Source organism: Amblyomma americanum, chromosome 1, assembly GCF_052857255.1.
Source record: "Amblyomma americanum isolate KBUSLIRL-KWMA chromosome 1, ASM5285725v1, whole genome shotgun sequence".
Lineage (NCBI taxonomy): Eukaryota > Metazoa > Arthropoda > Arachnida > Ixodida > Ixodidae > Amblyomma > Amblyomma americanum.
In genome coordinates this window covers 73,965,341-73,986,165 of record NC_135497.1, presented here as the reverse complement: position 1 = coordinate 73,986,165, position 20,825 = coordinate 73,965,341, and the positions used below count along the sequence as shown (strand labels likewise).

Here is a 20,825-nt window from a genome sequence, read left to right as displayed (position 1 = left end):
CAACCCGATAAAGAGTCCGGGAGGAAATGATGCAGAAGTCTTCCGCAACAGGAAAGGATACTTCTCCATCAATGTTCAGGTAAGTTCTGCGACAAAAAAAATTATGTTCGGCGAACTGAGAAAAAAATAATGTTCAGTATTCGGCGGGAGGCACCATTTAATGCTTCGGAATGCCCTTCGCACTATAATCGGTTCCAAGGTATTGAAGTATTGAGCTAATGACTGCATGTCAGCCACCCTTCGATACCATACTTGGAGAAGCCAGCATTTCAGTTGCCCTGGCGCAAACAGGGGTCGAGGCTGCCTTACTACCGTAATTGTATTTTTAATTTTCTCTTCTCCTCGCGTTATATTAGTATTGATAACATAAATTCGTAATTTCATCATCGTTGCGTTGTTGCTGCTGATAATCACAACAATAACAGCATAACAAAAGAATATGTTGCTACTAACAAACAGTTCTGTGAAAAATGTTTAAATCGGCGATTTTTCCTGGATTTGCAGCTGAGTACAGGCCGTAGGAATATTGTGTTGTATGCAAACATAATTCTTATTTTTGAGTAGAGTAAGCTTTGACAATAATTACCTGGTCCTATTTCATCACAAATAAGCCTTCTTTTTAACTGTTTTCAATGCAGTGGTAACCTATTACAGTAGTGAAATGTTTTGCATATGTAGCACATGCCTTCAGTAATGACAGGCATGAAAATAACATAACAGTACGAGACAAGTGTGCATTGTTGCTGCAACTATTTTATGCAGTGTCCACGAATATAAATTGCTCAAAACAAGCAGTGCTGATGTTATATGCAAGTGGTTTACACAAGCACACATTTTTATTCAGCTGCCCTACACTATTTCCTTCCATATTCCAGAATAACATTCTCGCCGCAGTGCAGGTCAAGTCGATCTTACTCGTGCTAATTTATTTATTTTGCAGGCAATCACAGTTCCCAAACTTCAGTTTCTGGACCTCGTTGCCAGCTGGCCCGGTTCGGCTCATGACAGCCGCATTTTTGATAACAGTCGGGCCAGGGTGCAGTACGAACAGGGGGACATTCCCGGCATCCTCCTTGGTGTCATGGGCTATGCATGCAGGCCATACCTGATGACTCCTTTGAGAGATGATGTTCTACCAGGAAGTCCACAGTACAAGTAAGTTCAAGCTGTAGTTTTAACAAAGGTAAAGGCAGCTCTCAATAAAGAAAACGTTTATTTTCTACAGGTATAACAAGTCACAAATAAGAACGCGATGCAGCATCGAGCGAACCTTCGGGGTGTGGAAGAGAAGGTTTCCATGCCTCGACATGACACTACAAATCAAGACGGCCACGGTGCCTATCGTGATTACGGCATGTGCGGCGCTGCACAACTTGGGTCGGCTGCTCAAGGACCCCGTCCCACCCGCTCTACTGTACGATGCCACTCGTGATTGTACTACGCCTGTTCCTGTCTCTAGAGCAGCCCAGCCGCCAGCCACAGTGCCACTAGTGGATTCGGCAAGTGGTTTTAGAACTAGAGACAGGATCATTGCCCAGTACTTTCACTGAGGGGCATCATCATGCTGGACATACAACTTGCAGAAGTAATGTGTGAAGGACAACTATCTTTTTCCTTGCCTTGTTTCTACATAAAAATCTACATCCTAGCCTTCCCTTCAAGAGTTCACTATTACCCATGAAATATTGTTTCTTGTTGCATTGCACATGTTTCAAATATTTCTTAAAATTGGTATACAAATTTTAAATTGTGGTGTTTAATGCCCTGATATGACATGAGTTATAAAAGAGGCTCTTATGGAAGGCTTGGGAATAATTTAGAACAACTGGAGTCGTTTAACATGCGCCGACATGGAATAGCACGACATACGCATTGTGCACTTCTCTGCTTCTTGCATTTTCGCCCTTATTACCTGCGAAAAAACTGTTCCTCTTGCACCTGTGTATTTCTGCTTTCACAATATTAGTAGTGTTGTACTGAGACTGTACTGTATCATTTTCTGTATCATAATGTATCATATTGTACTGTATCATATTTCACTGATTTTTTCATGCACTGTTGCACTACACCAGTTTTTATTTCCTTATTTGTTGTTGTGTCCGCCAGGTAGTTACGCGCAGTGACCGAATGCTCAGCGAGTGCTACCTTGGCCGACTAACAGCTGGGCGCCCCCTGCAGCTGTAGTGAATATTGTGCTGTGCGCGTTTTTATTGCTTCACCATGAACTAATCACGTGCGCAACCTGTACATATTTATTATTGTGTAAATAGTTTTTGTGTACATTACCTCTCCCCCCCTATCCTCTCTACCTGTCCCCTCACCTCTTTCATTTCATATCTCCATTCTGCCTGCTATCGTTTATTTCTGCTGGCCCAACTCAGGTGCTTCAGTATCGATGGTAGGCTAGCAAAAATATTTTCCTTTCTTTTTTTATTATTATTATTATTTTATTAAACCACTTAATTACTTACTTGCTTGTTGTACATCTGTAAATGATCCACCGAGTGTCCGGTTCAAGCTTTCAGACTTTTACAGCCTCGGCGGCATATGATTACGTATGCACCATAATTCTTCCTGCTTCTAATAAATGCTAATTTCATCCAAATTGCTTAGCGAAACCCTCTAAGGACATATAGATTTCAAGCAAGGCAGGAATCGCTGATTAGCATGCACCTACACCCTGCTACACAGCTACAAAAAATTATGGTCAGTGACTACATTCCTTCACTTCGATTGCAATACCTGACCACAGAAAGCTTTGTTGAACTCTTGAGTATGTAAATTGTTGAACAAAGCACGGATAAGTTATGACGAAGATATGGCGAATCATGCAACTCACGGTGCACACAGCTGCCTCCAAGAAACCTTCAAGTTTTAATGTCACTTGGAAGAACGGGCAGTTGGAGCCTAGATTTTGTTGTTTAAAAACACCTGTGCCAGCACTTAGAAAAACCTACTCACTGTGCACATCCATGAGTGGTGCCGGAAAATTAGGAGGTTAGACACAAGCGGTTTTTGCAAGCCACTAGTTCAAGCCCCTAATTTCAAGTGACCTCCCGGGCATACAGCTTCTATGTTATGGATATGAGAAAATGCCAGTGCAAAGCTTTGTATCACACAAAATTGCATTCGTTGCGGCCAAAGGTACCAAAGTGTGAAAAGGACATTGTTCTATCTTTCTAACGGCCAACTGAAACATAAATTCATCCCGGTACAAGGACCAAGCCTATGACTACTACCCGTTGGGGCAGTTGCTCTAGAAACCAAGCTAATCAGGATGGCTAGCAGATGCCAGTGCAAGACTGAACTGGTCAACTTGGAAATAAGAATGGGGAAATGACGCGGTTGTCCTCGGTGAAGGCTGGCAATATGGGTCCAGTAATGTTGGCAATGGTAATCAATGAACCTCTCAAGTGGCATATCAGTGAAGAAACAGCCCAGCAATGGTCTGTTTTCACTGATTCAAAAGCAGCCCTCCAAGCGCTACAATCTGCTCGTCATGGGTTCCATGAACAACTTGTTGCCGAAATCCGAGAGCTCCACCACACAGCCACCAACAAAGGGCACGATATTGTTTACCATTGGCTGCAAGGACACAGCGGCATCACAGGCAACCACCATGCGGACGAGACCGCGCGAACTGCTCACCACGAGGGTGATTGTGTGTCCATCCCCATCACGAGATCCGACGCAGCACTGTTGCGGGACATCACGCTTGCCGCGTGGAATTCAGGCTAATTCTCGCATTTGCCTTTAAAAACCTTAGACCCAGATCTAAAGCTTTGGCTTCCGTCTGGCCTACCGCGATGTGAAGCAACTTTGTTGCGTCGCCTGTGGCTTGGTGTAGCTTTCACCAAGCACTACTCCTTCTTAATAGGTATGTGTGACAGCCCTGCTGTGCCATCTGCGGGTGTGATGAGACTATAGCCCACATTCTTTGTGAATGCCCTGCCTACAGCGCCGAAAGACAGTCTCGCTGCCGTGCACTGGAGAATCTAGACCTGCACCCACTGACGGAAACGAAGATTCTCGGTCACTGGCCACGGCGGTGAAGGCCTGCAAGGCACTGCTCCGCTTTTTGAAGACTTCTGGCCTGTACGATAGGCTGATTTTGCTGAATGTTGTGACTTTACATAGTGACTTGAATTTCCTGCAACTGTCTTTCCTCCTTAATCTTTTTCTCTCCTCACTACTTTCCCCCCGTGCAGGGTAGCAAACCGATTATTCACTGGTTAACCTCCCTGCCTTTCCTCCTCCTCCTCCTGAGAAAACCATCCCACCCATTTCTCTCATGTATAGTTTGAGAGTTTATAGGTTCTCTTAAAATTTCTTCAGCATATGCCATGGTTTGGTGAACAGTGTTTTCCACAACTCAAGGAAGTTTTGTAAATTGCACTGTTACAAAATGAAGAAAAAACCCTGAGTGCACTTGGTGCTGCATTTTATTTGCTTATTTATGCAATACCCACAGTGGCCAACACTGGGGCAGGAACATCACACACAAGCAAAAAACTTGACAGTGTTCCCCAGCAAAAGTGCCCATAAAGTGAGTTGGCCGTAATAATGAATTGTGAAGAAAAAGAAGCAAATATTCTTTAAATAAAGCTTTATGGCTGCAGCCTGCTATAGTGGCACGTGGAAATGGGGAAGCACGGGAGCGTTATTGTAATCGCGAGGAGCTTTAAAACAATCAATATCAATATACAAGGGGTACAACATCTGGTAGAGGCACTTGGGATTTGGTTGTCATCGCTGTCCATAATAACAAGACAAAAATACATATGTCCCAATAGGCTATATGCATTTTCACCCTGCCCATTGTCTCGACATAGACATTGGATTTGAATGAGGCATAAATACAATCCAAAAGTTTGGTCCCAGAAAAACTGCCCCTTTCAATAGGGGTAAAATTAACATGGCATGACTGTACATTAGATTCAACAGATGATCATACATGGTACAAAGCTGTTAAGAAACCTATGCGCTATGCAAAAGAAATAATGAGAAAAAAAACATTGCTGGAAAACGACTGTACCAAACAAAGGAAGAAAAGTAGATTTCAAAACAGCATTCACTTACATATGCAGGAAACCTGGGAATTAGCAAAAAATAGCACTACGTACACTTCAAAACATCAAACAGGAAATGTAGCAGAGGCGCTTTTTAAACCAGCTTTTAGTCTACTGCCGTGGTTCCGGGAAAGAAGTGGCTGGACCACAAGAATGTCTAAAAAGTGCAGTCAACCAACCCCGTAGAAAGTGCCAAGTCGGCCTCAAAGTGGTAGTTACGTCCTCATGAAATAACTCACGGCAGGAGGTCCGCGCTCTTTTCCTCTACTGATTAATAAGAACGACAAAACATTTGGTTCAAACAGAACACATTACTAAAACCATACAGCACAACCATGTGGCAGCTAAAAACAGAATCTGCATGCTTTTACCCTGCATAAAACCATACTACAAACTGGATATAGCAACTGGCTATCTTTAAGGGGGTTTAATGTCCCAAACTGAGTCGGGTTACGAGGAACGCAGTAGTGAATGGCTCCGTAAATATAAACTCCTTGGGGTTCGTTAACGTGCACTGACATCACACGGTACACAAACCTCTAGAATTTCGCCTCCACCAAAATTCAACCGCAGCAGCTGGGATCGAACCTACGGCTTTTGCGTCAGCAGCCGAGCGCCATAACCACTGAGGCAATGCGGCAGCTTGACTATCCTAAACACTACAGACATTCTGTAGTAAAAAGCAACTAAGAGAAGCTGGATGAGGTTGAAATTCAAGCAAGACTTAAAGGCGCTGTGAAACACCTTCCGAGGAGAGCACATCAACTCTCTCAATCACTGCATTTGCTTGTCATGAACATCCGAGCCAAATAATACACCTCTACACCTGCAGAGAACCCACAATCACGCGCCAAAGTTGGCCAGCACTTCCCGGAGACTTACATGCTCGCGCCCTTCTCCATCGCTCACAAATGCGTATATAAGTTGAGAGATGGCTGCTGGTTACATTCTTTCAGACGTCGGGCAGCTACTATGGCCACGGCCAGTAAGCCGCGTAGCTCTGGTGGGTCAGGAAGCTTCGCACCCCGGAGGTGGGGCCGGCAGAGGAGCGCCGACCTTCCAGCGTGCAAAGTGTGATGAGAGGAGAGAATTCAAATTTTGACTGCAGAGAGCTCAGCCGCTACAAAGCGCATTAAAAAAATTCTTGCTACACAATATTCGTGAACTGGCATGCTTTAACGTCCCAGGCATATTGTAACTTTACTAGAGCCCCTTTCAGAGCTCCTATAAGAGGTTACAAATTTTTCACCTGCTGCGATGGCTCAGGGGCTATGGTACTAGCCTCTTGGCTGTGGCAGCTGCATTCGTTAGGGGGCAAATTGCAGATTCCTGTGTTCTATGCGATGTCAGTGCACATTAAAGAACACCGTCTGGCATTATATCGACTTCATCTGGCTCCTTATTTGTATACCCCCCACTTCATCCTTTCTCTCAGGCGACTTGGCCATAGTTGCAGTGCTTTCATTTTTCAGATTATGTCCCCTGCCCCACCTCCAACATCACCCTCCTCAAAGTTCCCCCTTTACTGCTTTTATTTGAAGCTCCAAAAGGATCTTTTTCGACCGTTTCACGTCATTCTTAAGCTTAAGATTTTCCATCTCGAGCTGATGGACTGCCGCTCGCTTTTCAAGCTTGTCGCGGTGGTCTGCTCGTAAGAGTCGCATCCGCAGCCGGTGCTCTTTACACTTTTGTGCCCTCTCGGTAGAAATATCGTTAAGGCGAGCTGCTAGCTCTTGCTCGACCAGCGACTGCCTATGCATGCCCGCAGTGCGGCTGGTACCTGCTGCGCTTTCTGCAGAGGCAGCAGGAAGCACTGAGGGTGAGGGTGCTGCGGCTGCCGGTGTTGCCGGAACAAAAAAAGCACTTGGCGCAGGTGGCACAGCAGGCGACTGCCTCTGTGAGCTCATGCGGCTGGTACCTGCTGCCCTTGCTGTAGAGGCAGCAGGAAGCACCGAGGGTGCTGCGGTTGCCGTTGTGGCTGATGTTAAGGAGGCTGCCATGGCCACTGGCTTCTCTTCCATTTGCTCATCTTGCTGCGGGCTACCCTCTTCATAGTGCCAGGACCACAGCGGGTCCTCTGCATCACCTAAGGCGGAGGAAGTGCTTGCTATTAGACCTTGAAATGAGGGCAAATCCAATGCAATGTCGCTTTAGATCAAGAAACACTTCAATCTTTGCTAGTACTGTAGGCTACCTTAGCCTTTGAATGGTTTACAATGAAGTGGGTACTTTAAACGCATTCTGCGCTATTTTGTACGCTTGTATTCGTTGCTTTCAATGTCCTTCAGGTGACATTTTACCATTTTTGGTCGTGCAGTAACTCAATCAATGCTTCCGTTAGAGTTCGTTTATGTAACAAAACAGGAGGCATAAAACATGCACTTAGCCTGCTTCGAAGGGAAACATTTCCGGAATACATTCGTCACATACACTGCCAATCATGCTCCTTGGATGACCACCTTGGAAAATATGTTCGGCCAGTGCATTCGCACCTCTTAGCTGTAGCTTTGATAACACTGGTCACACAGGCCAATATTTTTATGACAGGTCAAGACAACATAGATGCCACAGAATATTGGCCATGGCTACAGCTGTTATGCACACTTTTAATGACAGAAAAGCTCATATGCTCAGAAAAAAAAACAAAATAATAAGCACAGAAGCAGCCTACAACAGCAAAAATGGTCAGACACAAGCGCCAGGCAGGGATGCTGCAATTCATTTTGCTGGAGTGTTTCATCTAATCCTCTAGGCATAAAAACAGAAAAGCAGTACATACACAGAATATGTATTCCAAGAAAAATAATTTCATATATATTTTTTGGAGCTTGCAGTACAATATATATATATATATATATATATATATATATATATATATATATATATATATATATATATATATATATATATATATATATATATATACATATAAAATAAGTCATACCACTGGCTCCTGGAATAGAACCATCTTGAGTGCGCGAAAGCAGGGCGGCCACCGATGGTGTGGGTTGGGACTCGCCGCCTGGGTCTGCTTGGTGGCGATCACTGTCGAAGGGGTTCGCCAAGCGAAGCCCCATGTGGGATGCGACACTGCCAACTCTTTGCAGGTCTTCAGTGAGCTGGCTGGGGGCCGCTGAGCCGCCGCCTAGGTATTCACAGAAAGCGCTGTTACAACCACTGGAAAAATCCCTCGATGAATATTCACAAACACTAAGCACATTCGACATGAACGCCAAAGTATCTTTCAGAATTTAAGCGCTACGAAGCAACGAAAACATGCATGTTTATTCGCGCAAGCAGGAGCCTTTTTCTCTGACAGAAGCACGATATTTGCATTTATTTAGTAATACTCTCCGGGTGAAACAACCTTAAACATGCTGACTCCAAATTGCGGGTGCGTGAAAGCTAGATACTAACTGTGGCGGTGAAAACGCACAGCAAGAAAATTGGCAGCACAAGTTCCAGCACCTCACAGTTCACAATTGGTAGCGAGGTGCTGGAAGTGGCAGAGGAACAGGTCACTTAGGGCAACTAGTGACAGCTGATCTGAATCATCAACGGAAATAATAGAAGGATAAGAATGGAATGGAGTGCGTATGGCAGGTTTTCTTAGATCATGAATGTCAGTGTACCACTGTTCCTCAAGAGAAAAGTGGAGGCTAACGAAAAGGGTTCAGCTTAAGTTAAGGACAACACAGCGAGCGACGGAAAGCAAAATGGTAGGTGTAACGTCAAAAGACCAGAAGCAGGCAGAGTGGGCAACTTCTTTTCAATTTTAGGGCGTTATTAATGTAGAGCACAGTGGAGCTGGGCTCACTGGCTTCATAGACAGTCTTTAAAATGCTTAATTTAAGTAACCAAACTCCATCATGTCCCAACAGAAACTGTTAACTGAGCTTTGTTCATGACCATGATTACTAGCATTGAAATAGTATGGATAAACTTTTTTTTAATGCAGTCGATCACTCCTCATGTGCTGAGGTATATATATAGCTGAGGTCAAATTATGAAAAAGGAAATACGATCAATACCAACGAACGGGAATCGAACCCGCGGCTGCGCGAACAAATCTTTAACGGCTGTTGGGCGAGACCACTACGCTACCGTCGAAGCGAACACACCTCTTGTTAAACTGCTCCACATTCTCGCGCCGTGAATTAGCGTCGTCTTCGACTTTTATTTGCTCCGTCCCGCGGCACTGCCTGCTCACCGTCGTCTTCTACGTAGCACAAATTCATGCTTTCGCTCAGATTCGAATGTCGTAAACATTCTCTGTATTTTTTTTTGAGGGGCGGAGGGGGAATCTAGTCATAAAATGCAGGCAGCAAGCAATCGGAACAGTTCTGTAATCTGGGAGAGAACCTCTGAATTCGTCAGCAAAAAAGAATCAAGGATGAAAGAAAACAGGACTTACCGGTCTTAAATATCTCCCGGTTGTCGTCCGCTTTCGCCTTTCGCCACTTATTTTTCCAGTTCTCCCAGCATTTCTTCAGCTGGAGCCATGTCCGTGGGCTCACGTTGTGACTGGAGTTGAACTGGGTTTCTATAAGCTCCCACTCTTTCCTTTTCCGTGCAACTGACACTGCATCAGTTCTCTTGTTCTCTAGTACGGCCTTGTGCTTGTCGACGAGGTCGAGGAGAAGAGCTCGCTCTACTCTGGAGAAGTTAATTTTGCCCTTCTCCGTTTTCTCCATCACGCGCGCGTCGCAACACAGCACCAAAGAATAACGCAGTACAGAAAACAAAACACACTACAAATGACTACACACTATCAATAAATATAATACCAAAAATATATACGATACAAGCAGTGAATTTACAATTAAAATGCGCGATAACAATATAAAGCAGAGACAAAGAGCTGGCGATGCTGGCGATGATACAACCGATGGACGCGCGCGAGCGGAAAGACTACTACGACGTCGACAGGAGCAGTACTACGCGCGCTACTATAGTGACGTCTTTGTTTGTGGCCAGACAAGTAATATTAGTTCTCCAAAGCTAGCCGAAAAAAACTCTTTGTTGTTGTTAAAACGTTAGTTGAGACTTGTACTATGTATTAGCAGCGCTGTTTTGGCGCTTCTGTTCTTTATTTGTTCATGAATTTATTAGATATACAGAAATGTTTGCTTAGCCTCGTTCCCATGGCGCCTACTTACATCTAAAAGCGCTACTTACATAAGTGCTGCTTAAGTGCCGTTTTTGAAACTTCCTTCGCCACTCATACTTTACTCAGAACTTAAGTCACGAACTTAAGTCACACCTTAAGTGTCGTTCTTGAAAACGGCGGTACGACTGGCCAGCCTGCGTAGGCGAACAACACACCGGCACCCAACGCGACAATCTACGCTGACACTATGCGGGATATGAGCCAGGTGGCCATGTATAGGTATGGATGTCCATTCGCCGTCGCAGACTGGGCTAAAAGCTTTTGCACAAGGTTGTTCATCAACTTTGAGAACTTGACTACGAAGTAGCCCCCTACAGAGCAACAGCGACTCAGCAGCGCCATGCACGCCCAGAAATTGTACATGTTGTGTGCTAAAGCCCTATTATGCATGCTAACGGACACTGCTAGCAATTTCAGTGATTGTTTTTTGCCCTCTGTGCTTATTTTTTCCCACATTTCTCTTTGTTGTAAAGCATCAGATCGATGCTTCTTTAGGGAGGTAACGCTGCAAATCTTTCTAATCGCTGTTTGTTCATTCTTCAAAGCTGCCAGCGCACGGAGTTGCCGCGCTGTTTGTGATGCAAGACTTGAGCATATTTACCTCGATTGATCGTACCCAGGTGGAGCCGATTCTAAGTTGTTTCAGACTGCTGTAATTACTCTGCAAGCTGTGTCTCGAAACTTCGTTGTCAGCTTTAAACTGAGCGCAGCCGAGAGCGCGGGTATTCTGTTCGACGACCGCCGAGCACGCTTGTTGGTATGCCGTCGCCTAGTAATTTAGTTCTTTGTGGGCGCAGGTCTGCCCAGTAAACAGTTTCTTTTTTGAAGCCCTTTTCGATGCCTTTCTGACAGCCGTCACCACTACGTGACACTGTTCCTAACACTGTTTACAGGTTGCTTCGTCTGCTTTTGCTTATTCTGCTTGCTTGCAGTGTTCATCTCTGTCAGTGGCCTTGGTTGTGTGAACTACTTCTTCTATATGCCTGGTCTTGCTGCATGTGTTGCACTGGAATTTGGCATGCTGACAGGTTGCCGTGTAGTGACTTCACAGCAATACCTTATTGTGTGCTTTATCTGTGCTCCGATAGCAGTATGAATCGGCTGCACTTAGCCATGTGCTGGGTAGCCTTAACATGCTGGAGTCATTCTTAGCCATCGCCATTGCAACTAAGAGTTTGACTGCTGCCTTGAATAGGGTGTTTTTACCTTCAGTAGGCTCTGCAGCAAGGATTAAGTGTTGTACCTGGAACACATCAGGAAGGCAGACCTCTCTTTTCCTTTGGTATGCTATTGACGTTGAACAGTTGGACATGCTAAGGAAGAAAGTAACGTAATGCCGGAAGAACTTTTACCTTGCTGTCAACAATATTAGTTATGGCCGGCCTTAAAACACACATAAGAATGGGTTCCCGAAGTGCCAGGGGCAAAGAAGAGGCTTCCCAAAGTGGACAGTGTGCATGGCTGGTGCAAGAGAGACTGGCTTATCACTCCGCTAAAATGCAGGGAACGCATAATTGACCTCATAATTTTGAAAAGTGTAAACCCAAAAGCGATGGGCTCTGAACAAAAGCAAAAGTTGCACATACATGTTTTCCTTTATGTTCTGTCAATGTCTGGAATACTGTTTGCTTCGTTGCTTACAGTACCACATGTAGCAATGCTGGGGTGCAGGTTATTCACAGTATAACTGAATGAAGCTTGATCGCTGTTTTAGATGTGTTCTCATTTGATGTTACTGATTGTATTCGTGGTCCTAATTGCCCTCATTGTATGGTTATATATATGTTTTACTAGATTTTTTTTTTCAACCTGTTTGGCTTTGTTCTTGTATTGTCCTACGTACGTCACCCCCCCCCCCCCCCCCTATGTAATACCCCGGGGAAGGGTCCTTAAGGAATCAATAAATGATGATGATAATGATCGCTCAGATTTTATGGAAATTGACATATTTTAATTTTGTCCCTTCATAATTCTGGATACTTAAAACCTGTGTAGGATTCTGATGGGAACATTTTTCTTATGGTTGATACGACACACGGAGGGATGACTTGTCGACGCCCAATTCCAAGCTACCCCACATCCATCTTGTGAACTGGCGGTACGCCATGTAACGATATCTTCTGGAATGAAAAGAATAAAGACATATGTCATACTGTGATCTCTGGATTTACTCAGATCTAGTGTATATTGGTTCGGCTCTAATGTCTAGCATACAGTCCATTGAGAGTTATGTGCCACTGTAAATTATCTCCATAGCTGTTTATGGTGGAGTTTCGTTCTAGACATTTTAGTTACAGCGTGTACAGATGTGTACGCAGCCTGTTTCGCATCTGCTTTAGTCGCTGCTGGGACATAATGTGTCGCAAACGGCTAGAGGCTATATTTTGAACTTGTTGCAATAAGTCATGCACTACAGCTTGAAGCCAGGCATGCGATACGAATGCAGAAGTCAGTTTTTAAGATGGTCACCATTACATTTCGCATAAATGCTGGTGTGGCTCTGGAACGTGTTTGTATCCATTCACTTCTTTGCACAGATTAGCGTTTTGAAGAGCCCTAAAATGGCCGATTTTTTACATAATGATATTTTATACAATTGGGTCAAAAGTACAACTGGCATTCTGAAAACACACTGCAGTCATGACGTAGAAATTTAGCACCTTACAAAAATTATGCAGTTAATCTCCAGGGAGGGTTGTATTTTCTTGTGTGCTCTGACGAATATTCCCTACAAAAATATGAAATTTTGAGTTTCATTCCAACAGGAATGCAATTCGTTACTGAAGTGGCTAGAATAGAACATTCATCATACACTATTGATGGTGCTATGTACATGAACGTATGCAATGATTATAAATGAATAAACTGCATCAGTGAAAGCAATGAAATAGTGTGCTTTGGCATGCACAAATAGCAGGCCTAAGAAGTTGCAGAAGCTGCCAACATTTGCTTATGAACTGTCCAGCTTGCTGCTCGCGCAGACCAACCAGTGGCGGGTAACTGACGACACATGGCGAAGCAACAGCTAGGCGTTATAAAGGTAGGCGAATGTCCAGCCTGTGCAGGGACTCCGGAACTTTTTTGAGTGGGGGGAAAGTCTTCGAGTTGTTTAGTTTTTTATTTATTCCATGTTATATTTAAATGTTCATTCAATTCTATTTACTTTTTTCATATTTTCCTACTTCACTGTTCAAAAGTGTATTTGTAATGCATATAAAACTTGAAATGGGGAAATGGGCAACTTTATATATATAAAGAGGTACACATTAGGAGTGATTGACCGCATTACAAGTTTATCCATATTCTTTCTATGCTAGTAATCATGCTCATGAACAGAGCTCAGTCAGCAATTTCTGTTGGGACAGAAATCTACGTTACTCAAATTAGTCGTAAGGCTTGCTTAGAAGCCAACGAGCTCAGCCAACTCTGCTTTACAATTATAGCGTCCTAAAATTGAAACGTTTGTCAGGGATCTGATCTGAGTGCAAGAAGTTGGAGGTTTTTTTTTTTTGGGGGGGGGCGCTGCCCCTTGTGGAGAAATGGGGGGGGGGGCAACCGCCTCCCTTGACCCCGCTGTTCCGGAGTCCCTGGGCCTGTGATCAAGCCCCACATAATGTGAAAAAACTGTGCAGCCTGCTTCTGGTGCACAGCACTCGTTTTTGAAGCAAATGCGGTATCGTCATACTTTGTTACGAGGCCCCATTACAAAAGAAAATGTGGAATAAGTTGACCGCACAACGCGCAAACAACCGCTAACGCCTTTCTAAGATAATGCAGCACGGGAAATACCTACTTGTGGATATCCATGTCCGGCTCCTGGCCCCTCTCAAAAAGGTCGCCGTATGCGACTTTCAGTACCTCTGTATCCAAACAGAGGATGAAAAAATATTCATCCTCGTAGATGCAGTCGTCCAAACGGGCTACGCACTGCGCGAGGTCTCGGCAGCACAGCCGCTCCGCTGCCGTTGGCATGGCTTGACAATGACCGCATGTACACCTGGATGCAGTAGCATTTTCTTTATGTTCACAGTGTAGTGTTTTTCTCCACACATTTTCACTTTCTAGGTTAAAAATGAACGTAATCTCATAACAGCGGCTCCATCAGTACGTTTCGGAGTGTGACGATGGCCACAACGCATTAATTTTCTAAGCCCCATCGCCGTCCGTCCGCGTACATTGTACATCGTACCAAGTTCGCGGGGCACGCATACGTATTGAGAACGGCTTGGCGGAATCGATCTGATCGAGCCACTGCATGCATTGCACAAGCGTTCGTTTCGGTGCCAAGGAAGGATGAAAAGAAAAAAGCCATTCGTTAGCTTGTGGGGGGTCACCGGGCGGCGGCGGAGTGGCTGGATGATCGGCGGCGTCAACGGCGCGCGGACTGCTGGATGTGCTGGACTGCTGGCTAGCGTGGGTCACTTCATTTCTGGGTGTATCTCCATATGGAATAACGCGCAGGTCGTAACACAGTCGCAATATCTCGCGCTCGAGCTCGGACAAATCGGGGAAGGCCATTTTTCAACGTTCCCTTCGGCACGACGAAGCGTCGCTGGGCTAGCTCTGCGCCCACGTGATTGTTGTAAACAAGGAAACGACGCTGTAACCATGGAAACACGCTGCCAACATTAGCTTGAACGAGTTAAAGAGAACAGGCAACCATGGAGCGCAAACTTCCGCCACGTGCTCAGATAGGCTGCTTTGATTGGTCGACCAACGTGCCGTCATTGGGAAAGCGAAATGGGAATGGGAAGCTGTGCGAAAATCGATTTGAGGGCAGAATTTTGTTTGCTTGTATTTTGAACTTTCTTCGTTGAATATCTCCCGTTCCTATGCATCGATTCTCGTATTTCTTTTTGATTCAGCATCTGTGTGACATAAAGAATCCATCTGAAGTGTAACCGACATCCGTTCAAGCGGTGTTTCGCAGCCCCTTTAAAGGGATAAAGGAGGGAGTGAAAGAAGACAGGAAGAAAGAGGAGCCGTAGTGGAGGGCTCCGGAATAATTTCGACCACCTGGGGATCTTTAACGTGCACTGACATCGCACGGCTGGCACACGGGGGCCTTAGCTTTTCGCCTCCATCGAAACGCAGCCGCCGCGGTCAGGTTTGAACACGGGAACTCGGGATCAGTAGCCGAGCGCCCTAACCACTGAGCCACCGCGGCGGGGTCCGGCGTTTTATGAGTTTGGTTTTGTGGGAAAAGAAAAGGCGCAGTATCTGCCTCACTGTAACGGCGGACACCTGAACAGCGTCGTAAGGGAAGGGATGAAGGAGGTACTGAGAGAAGGAAGATAGAGGTGCCGCAGTGGAGGGCTCCGGAATAATTTCAACCATCTAAGGATCTTTAACGTGCGCTGACATCGCACAGCACACGGGCACCTTTGCGTTTCGCCTCCATCGAAACGCAGCCGCCGCGGTCGGGTTCGAACCTTGGTACTCCGGATCCTGGACTGGAAGGATTGACTTTGTGTATCTGAGAGAAAGCAACCAGTCTAAATACTGTGTAGGCAGCATTGGGACAACTGCGTGTTACTTTACCGATCATCGGGCAGTGTTTATCTCGGTCAAAACAATGGAATAAATAAACAATATGTCTCACCGAATACTTCTTCATTCCTTAACACTTTAGCCACGACGACAAACTCGACAACATGTGTAACAAGCGGGGAACTACAGCTCTCGCTACGCATAGGCCTTTTTCACCCCGCGACGTCACGAAGATGCGGTGGCGCTGATGTCAGCAGCGACTTTCGCATGGCAGGCAAAACAGGTTCCTCCTGCCCGTGCCTACCACAGCTACCGGCGGCTGCATCATGCCTGCGCACTGCAGAAGCTGCATGTATTGACCAGCTGCGTCACTGTTGGATTCGCGTAGTAGCAAAAAGGAAATTTAATTTACCCTCGATAGGTTTCTCGCGCATAAATACCGCATTTGGAAACTGGCTAACAGGTAATGGGCCACGGTAGTAAAGCGCGAAGTCTGGGAGTCGATCGGCACTACCACTCAATGCACTTAATAGCGTGCAAGTTACTGCGTTCATTCACCTGAACATCACGATAGTAGGCTAATAATTGCGCAAGGAAAAAAAGCACATATGCAGCTGCATACGTATTTATCACCTTGAGCCGGTGTGCAGGGGGCGCCGGCAGGTTCACTCGCCCCCAAGGAATGCGTTCTTTTGTTAATAGCACAACATGTTTTAATAGCGCGTTTTATAGCATTTAATATTTACTTGAAACTGTTTCTTAATATGACCGGCGGAATTATTTGATTCGAGTATAAGGAAGCCTGGTAAGTTGTGTCAATCTTTCGCGGTCGCGTTGGCGTGCTTGGAATAGCGTACCTTAAGTGCGCTAAACGCCGCATGCTTTTTCAGAAAGAAGCAGCCGCAGGCGTGCTACTGACAGACACGTGGCGAGATTGAGAGGGGACGCGGCAATGAAAAGTGTTTTCGTTATTTATGCATGCGATATGCAACTAAACTTTGTGCAAATATGAAGTTGCTACGCTAGTTTCAGTAATGCCTTTTATTTTTAGCTATAGCTAGCGAAGTTCTGGGTAATTATAATAAACACCCTCATCAAGTCACCCCAAGGACTTAAATAATTGAATAGAAAGTGCGCAACTTTTTTTTTTGCAAGCATGTACAGAAATCCCTGTTCTGTATGATGACGCGATTAGTTACTTTTTAGATGATCAGCACTTATGCATGCATTGTTACATGAAAACGTTTCTTACAAAAATAACAAACATATTACTGCACGTGTAGGAAAAAAAAATCGAGGAATTTATTGCGCTCCTCAACGGCTCAGGAATAGTTTGCGACAAATGAAATCATTTTATTTTCATGCGTTACGGAATTACGAACGTGCGAGTGATGCCAGTCGCAGAAAATGTGAGAGGTCAGAAAACGAACCTTAAAGTTTATTCCATCGTTTATGGCCTCTTCGCTTTCGCTTTGGTAAAAAAAATGTAGCACTGAAACCAAAGAAATTACCTCACAATTTTCGACGACCACACATCTAAAAAGCGTAATTTATAAATTTGTACGGAATATTTTGCTATTATTTTTCGTCACGACACAAGACTCCGGGGATAGGAAAGAAAATAATTCTAGAAATCAAAAATTTTCACCAAATCGACCAGTCTAACCAGGGGAGAGGTCGGCGTGGGTGGTGCGTGATCATGCGGCTAAAAACAGCGCTTAAGCGAGACAGAGGAGATCAGGGACACGACGCTGTCGCCCCTGTTCGCACAGCGCGACACGTATGTCAAGAGACGGTGAGCGCACGTCTGCTCCGACGAAGCAACGCCAGCACTTCCCCTCACTACTGTCCCGAAGTAAAATCATTCCGGCTAGCGCAGAGTTTCAAAACTTATTTTATTCAATGCCGAGCGCAGAAACGCCTTCTACATATTTACTACCAACCATATCTACAATACACAGAGGCAAACTATATCTTTGAATGTGCCGCACGTGGCCAACGGGAGCTCCTGTACTTCGAAAAATTACTAAGTTGGAAGCATCAGCTTTTGGAAGCATCAGCTATTTTATCCCTTCCCTTACGGCGCGGTTCAGGTGTCCAACGATATATGAGACAGATACTGCGCCATTTCCTTTCCCCAAAAAACCAATTATTATTATTATTATTATTATTATTATTATTGTTATTATTATTATTATTATTATTATTATTATTATTATTATTATTATTATTATTATTATCAGCTATTGCTGTGATTCGCAGAAACTGGAAGCGCGCCTACAAGCCTTGAAAACCCGCGCTCAACGCCTCTCCGCGACGCCACTCCCTGTCATGCGCCTTTTCTTTCCCCAAAACGAACGACATCTAAATCTTCTGCTGGTTTTGTAGGTTTGTAGGTGTATGCCACCGCCTACTTACAGCGCGATTGGTGTGTTCACTGACCCGGTGACCCAGTTACGCTTGCTACTCAGAGGCTTCACACCGCTGAAACCCGTGGAGTGCGGCTAGAAGTGCTTTCGCACTAAAAACTTTCTCTGGAGTTTGAGAATAGACGTCAGCATCAAATACTTAGCAGTGCTGGCGTGGCAGGTTCTAGCGACTGAACCTCGTTGGAAGGCAAGGTCTCAATAAATCCAAACACAACCACCAGTCCACAGCGTCGCTCGGGAATGCCCTCCTTGCGCGCAACGGGTCACGCGCCACGCCGAAGGATGGAGCCACGATTCCGCACGGCAATGCACGCGGCGCTCTAAGCTCACTCGTCGCAACGAGAGCGCGTGCGCTGCTCAGGCTGCAAAACAGAGCGTAGGCTTCTTCGCGTCACACGGTGGATTCGTCCACCACGGGAAGACGCTAGTGTTGACGCATGCGCTGCTGCGGCGGCAGCGCAGCACGTAGGCACTAGGAGGCAGACGGAAAGGTTATCCAAAGTTCGCCTGAGTTCGCCTCTTTGTTCTCTCTTCAGTGAGTCTCCGGGTCTGCGCTGTGTTCTCCCTGCGTTCTGGCGCAAAGGTTGCCTGCGGCACGCCGACAACAGGACCGAAAAGGATTTTATTTATTTTATTTTTATTTTATTTCAACAAAAAACTGCGGAACTGAGCAGAAGTTAAGCCGACAACTACTGACACTCGCTGCCATCCCAGCATTCCTTCGAGTGGTGTGGACAAAGAAAAAGCCAGCAGCCCGAGACGACTGCAGGTGGGCAACTGTCCGAACCGACACTGGCTATACCTCCTTAGCATAGACGGCAGAGAACACGACAGATGTAAACAATGCGCCCAGAGAGGGACACTAAACCACATAATCTGGCAATGCCCCTACTCGCCTGAGGCCGCCGTAAACGTTCGTAATGAGGAAGCTTGGGAGTCTCTCCTTCGAAGCTCGGAACTCGAAGACCAACTCGAAAGCATTCGCCTGGCGACCGAGGCCTCGATGAACCAAGCGATTCGCCACACAGGCCTCTAAGCGCGGAGCCCCCTACTCCATCCCGTGACCGCGTGCCTGAGTTGGGAAGGTAGGGGTGCCTCCTATATCGGTGGACAATAGTTTTTTTTTCTGTCTGTTTCTCTCTCTCTCTCCGAGTGTTGTGATGGTCCTGGCGGATTTGTGATGAAAGTGGTGGCCAGTAAGTCTCCTTTAGATGCTTGCATAAATATAACAGCTGGTGGATTCCTCACCTTATTCAACAGATTCTCGTGAGATGTATGTTTGCAAGTTATCATACACATTCCCTACCTGTGAGCAAAAGCAGCCACGCATCTGCGGTTCAGGCGATGACCGACGGCGCACCCGAATTAATTTGGTTGGTAATTTGGGTGTAGAACTATTGTTGGAAACATTTATTTCCGATATTTGAGCCGTCCTTGCGACTAGCTTTGAAACATTGGTTATACAGGGGTATGCCATGCAGACGTCGATAAAGGGAAGCAGAATTACACGGACGGCGTTCAAGGTAACCTTTTCATATCATAAATAAATGCGTAATATAAAATATTATCAGAACATTTCTCAGCACACAGATTGTTTGGATGAATTCCCTCTTCTGCACGGAATACGCACGTCCAGTATCCGGAGCTATCAGCATCACAGCTTCCAGTGCTCCGCGCTGCGTGTCGCACGAGACAGTGGTCACCCTGGCCAGTGGCATCTGGCAATAAGTCCCGTGAAGACGTTGAATGAGCCATGTCGTCCGGTTTGCGCCCCACCCCACTCATAATCGCGATCTATGCCCTCTGCGCGTGAGAAAAGCTGGTGTTGGCTGCTTTCTTATTGCATGGCGATATCAGACCATTTTCGGTGGAGCACAATCGAGACACTTCTCTGGAGGATTGAAAATCGTTCCGTGTAGAAATCCGCATTTTAATTTGCGGGCGTCTACACTTTTGGCTCTGATCTGCTGCAATAGTGACGGGCTTTTATATGTTCACATCTCTCTATTATGGCGAAAGCCTTTATAGGCTCACGGCTCGCCAGCGGGGAGAAAAGTCACTATAGCTGTCAATCAAACGTGGTTGAGCTGTCCACCGAAATTGCGAGATCTGAGAGCTACTGCTTCCTTTCCTCAAAACACGTGCTTTCGCATTCCTCCACGTAAGCAGACAAGTGTCCTCACAGTTAAATAGCAATTAGCATTTAGTTATTAGCCAATTAGTTAATTGGCAATTGGTTAGTTGGTTATTTATTTTAATTAGTAATAAAACTGGTTGGTGTAGTATGTTGTAACTGGGCACTCAGTGTACGATAATGCACTGCGCATGCGCAAGGCGCCAGCAGACAATGCACCTGCGCTTCAGCCTACAGCGCATGCGTGTGACGTCATTGAGTGGCGCCACCATCGTTCCAGAGGAGCGCTTCCCAGGCAATCTTGCCAGACGCCTCCTGAACGCCGGTCTCTTAGGATGCCGCCTAAACGCTCTCCTGTGTCTCCAGCAACCAAGCGTGCACGCGCTAATGAACGTCAGCGAAAGTGTAGTGAAGCGGATAGTTGTGTAGTCTGTAATCAATATCATCACCACACACCAGAGACACGACACAAGCAGCAACACCGCGCTAAAGGCCTTCGCCTCACCGCACTTTAGTTCAACAAAGTGCCCCCC

The 20,825-nt window shown here is 45.6% G+C and overlaps 1 protein-coding gene and 1 pseudogene across 1 annotated transcript; both read right to left on the bottom strand.

Moving 5' to 3' along the window:
* Positions 1–6,577: 6,577 nt before the first annotated feature.
* On the bottom strand, positions 6,578–9,944 carry LOC144106653 (myb/SANT-like DNA-binding domain-containing protein 3). Its single transcript, XM_077639526.1, has 3 exons — positions 9,484–9,944; positions 8,014–8,214; positions 6,578–6,714 (listed from the first exon to the last, which is right to left on the bottom strand). Exons 1-3 carry the CDS (start codon positions 9,761–9,763, stop codon positions 6,578–6,580), a joined length of 618 nt encoding a protein of 205 aa, XP_077495652.1. The 5' UTR covers positions 9,764–9,944.
* A 2,259-nt stretch (positions 9,945–12,203) lies between these two features.
* On the bottom strand, positions 12,204–14,757 carry LOC144106559 (uncharacterized; annotated as a pseudogene).
* Between the last annotated feature and the right edge of the window lie 6,068 nt (positions 14,758–20,825).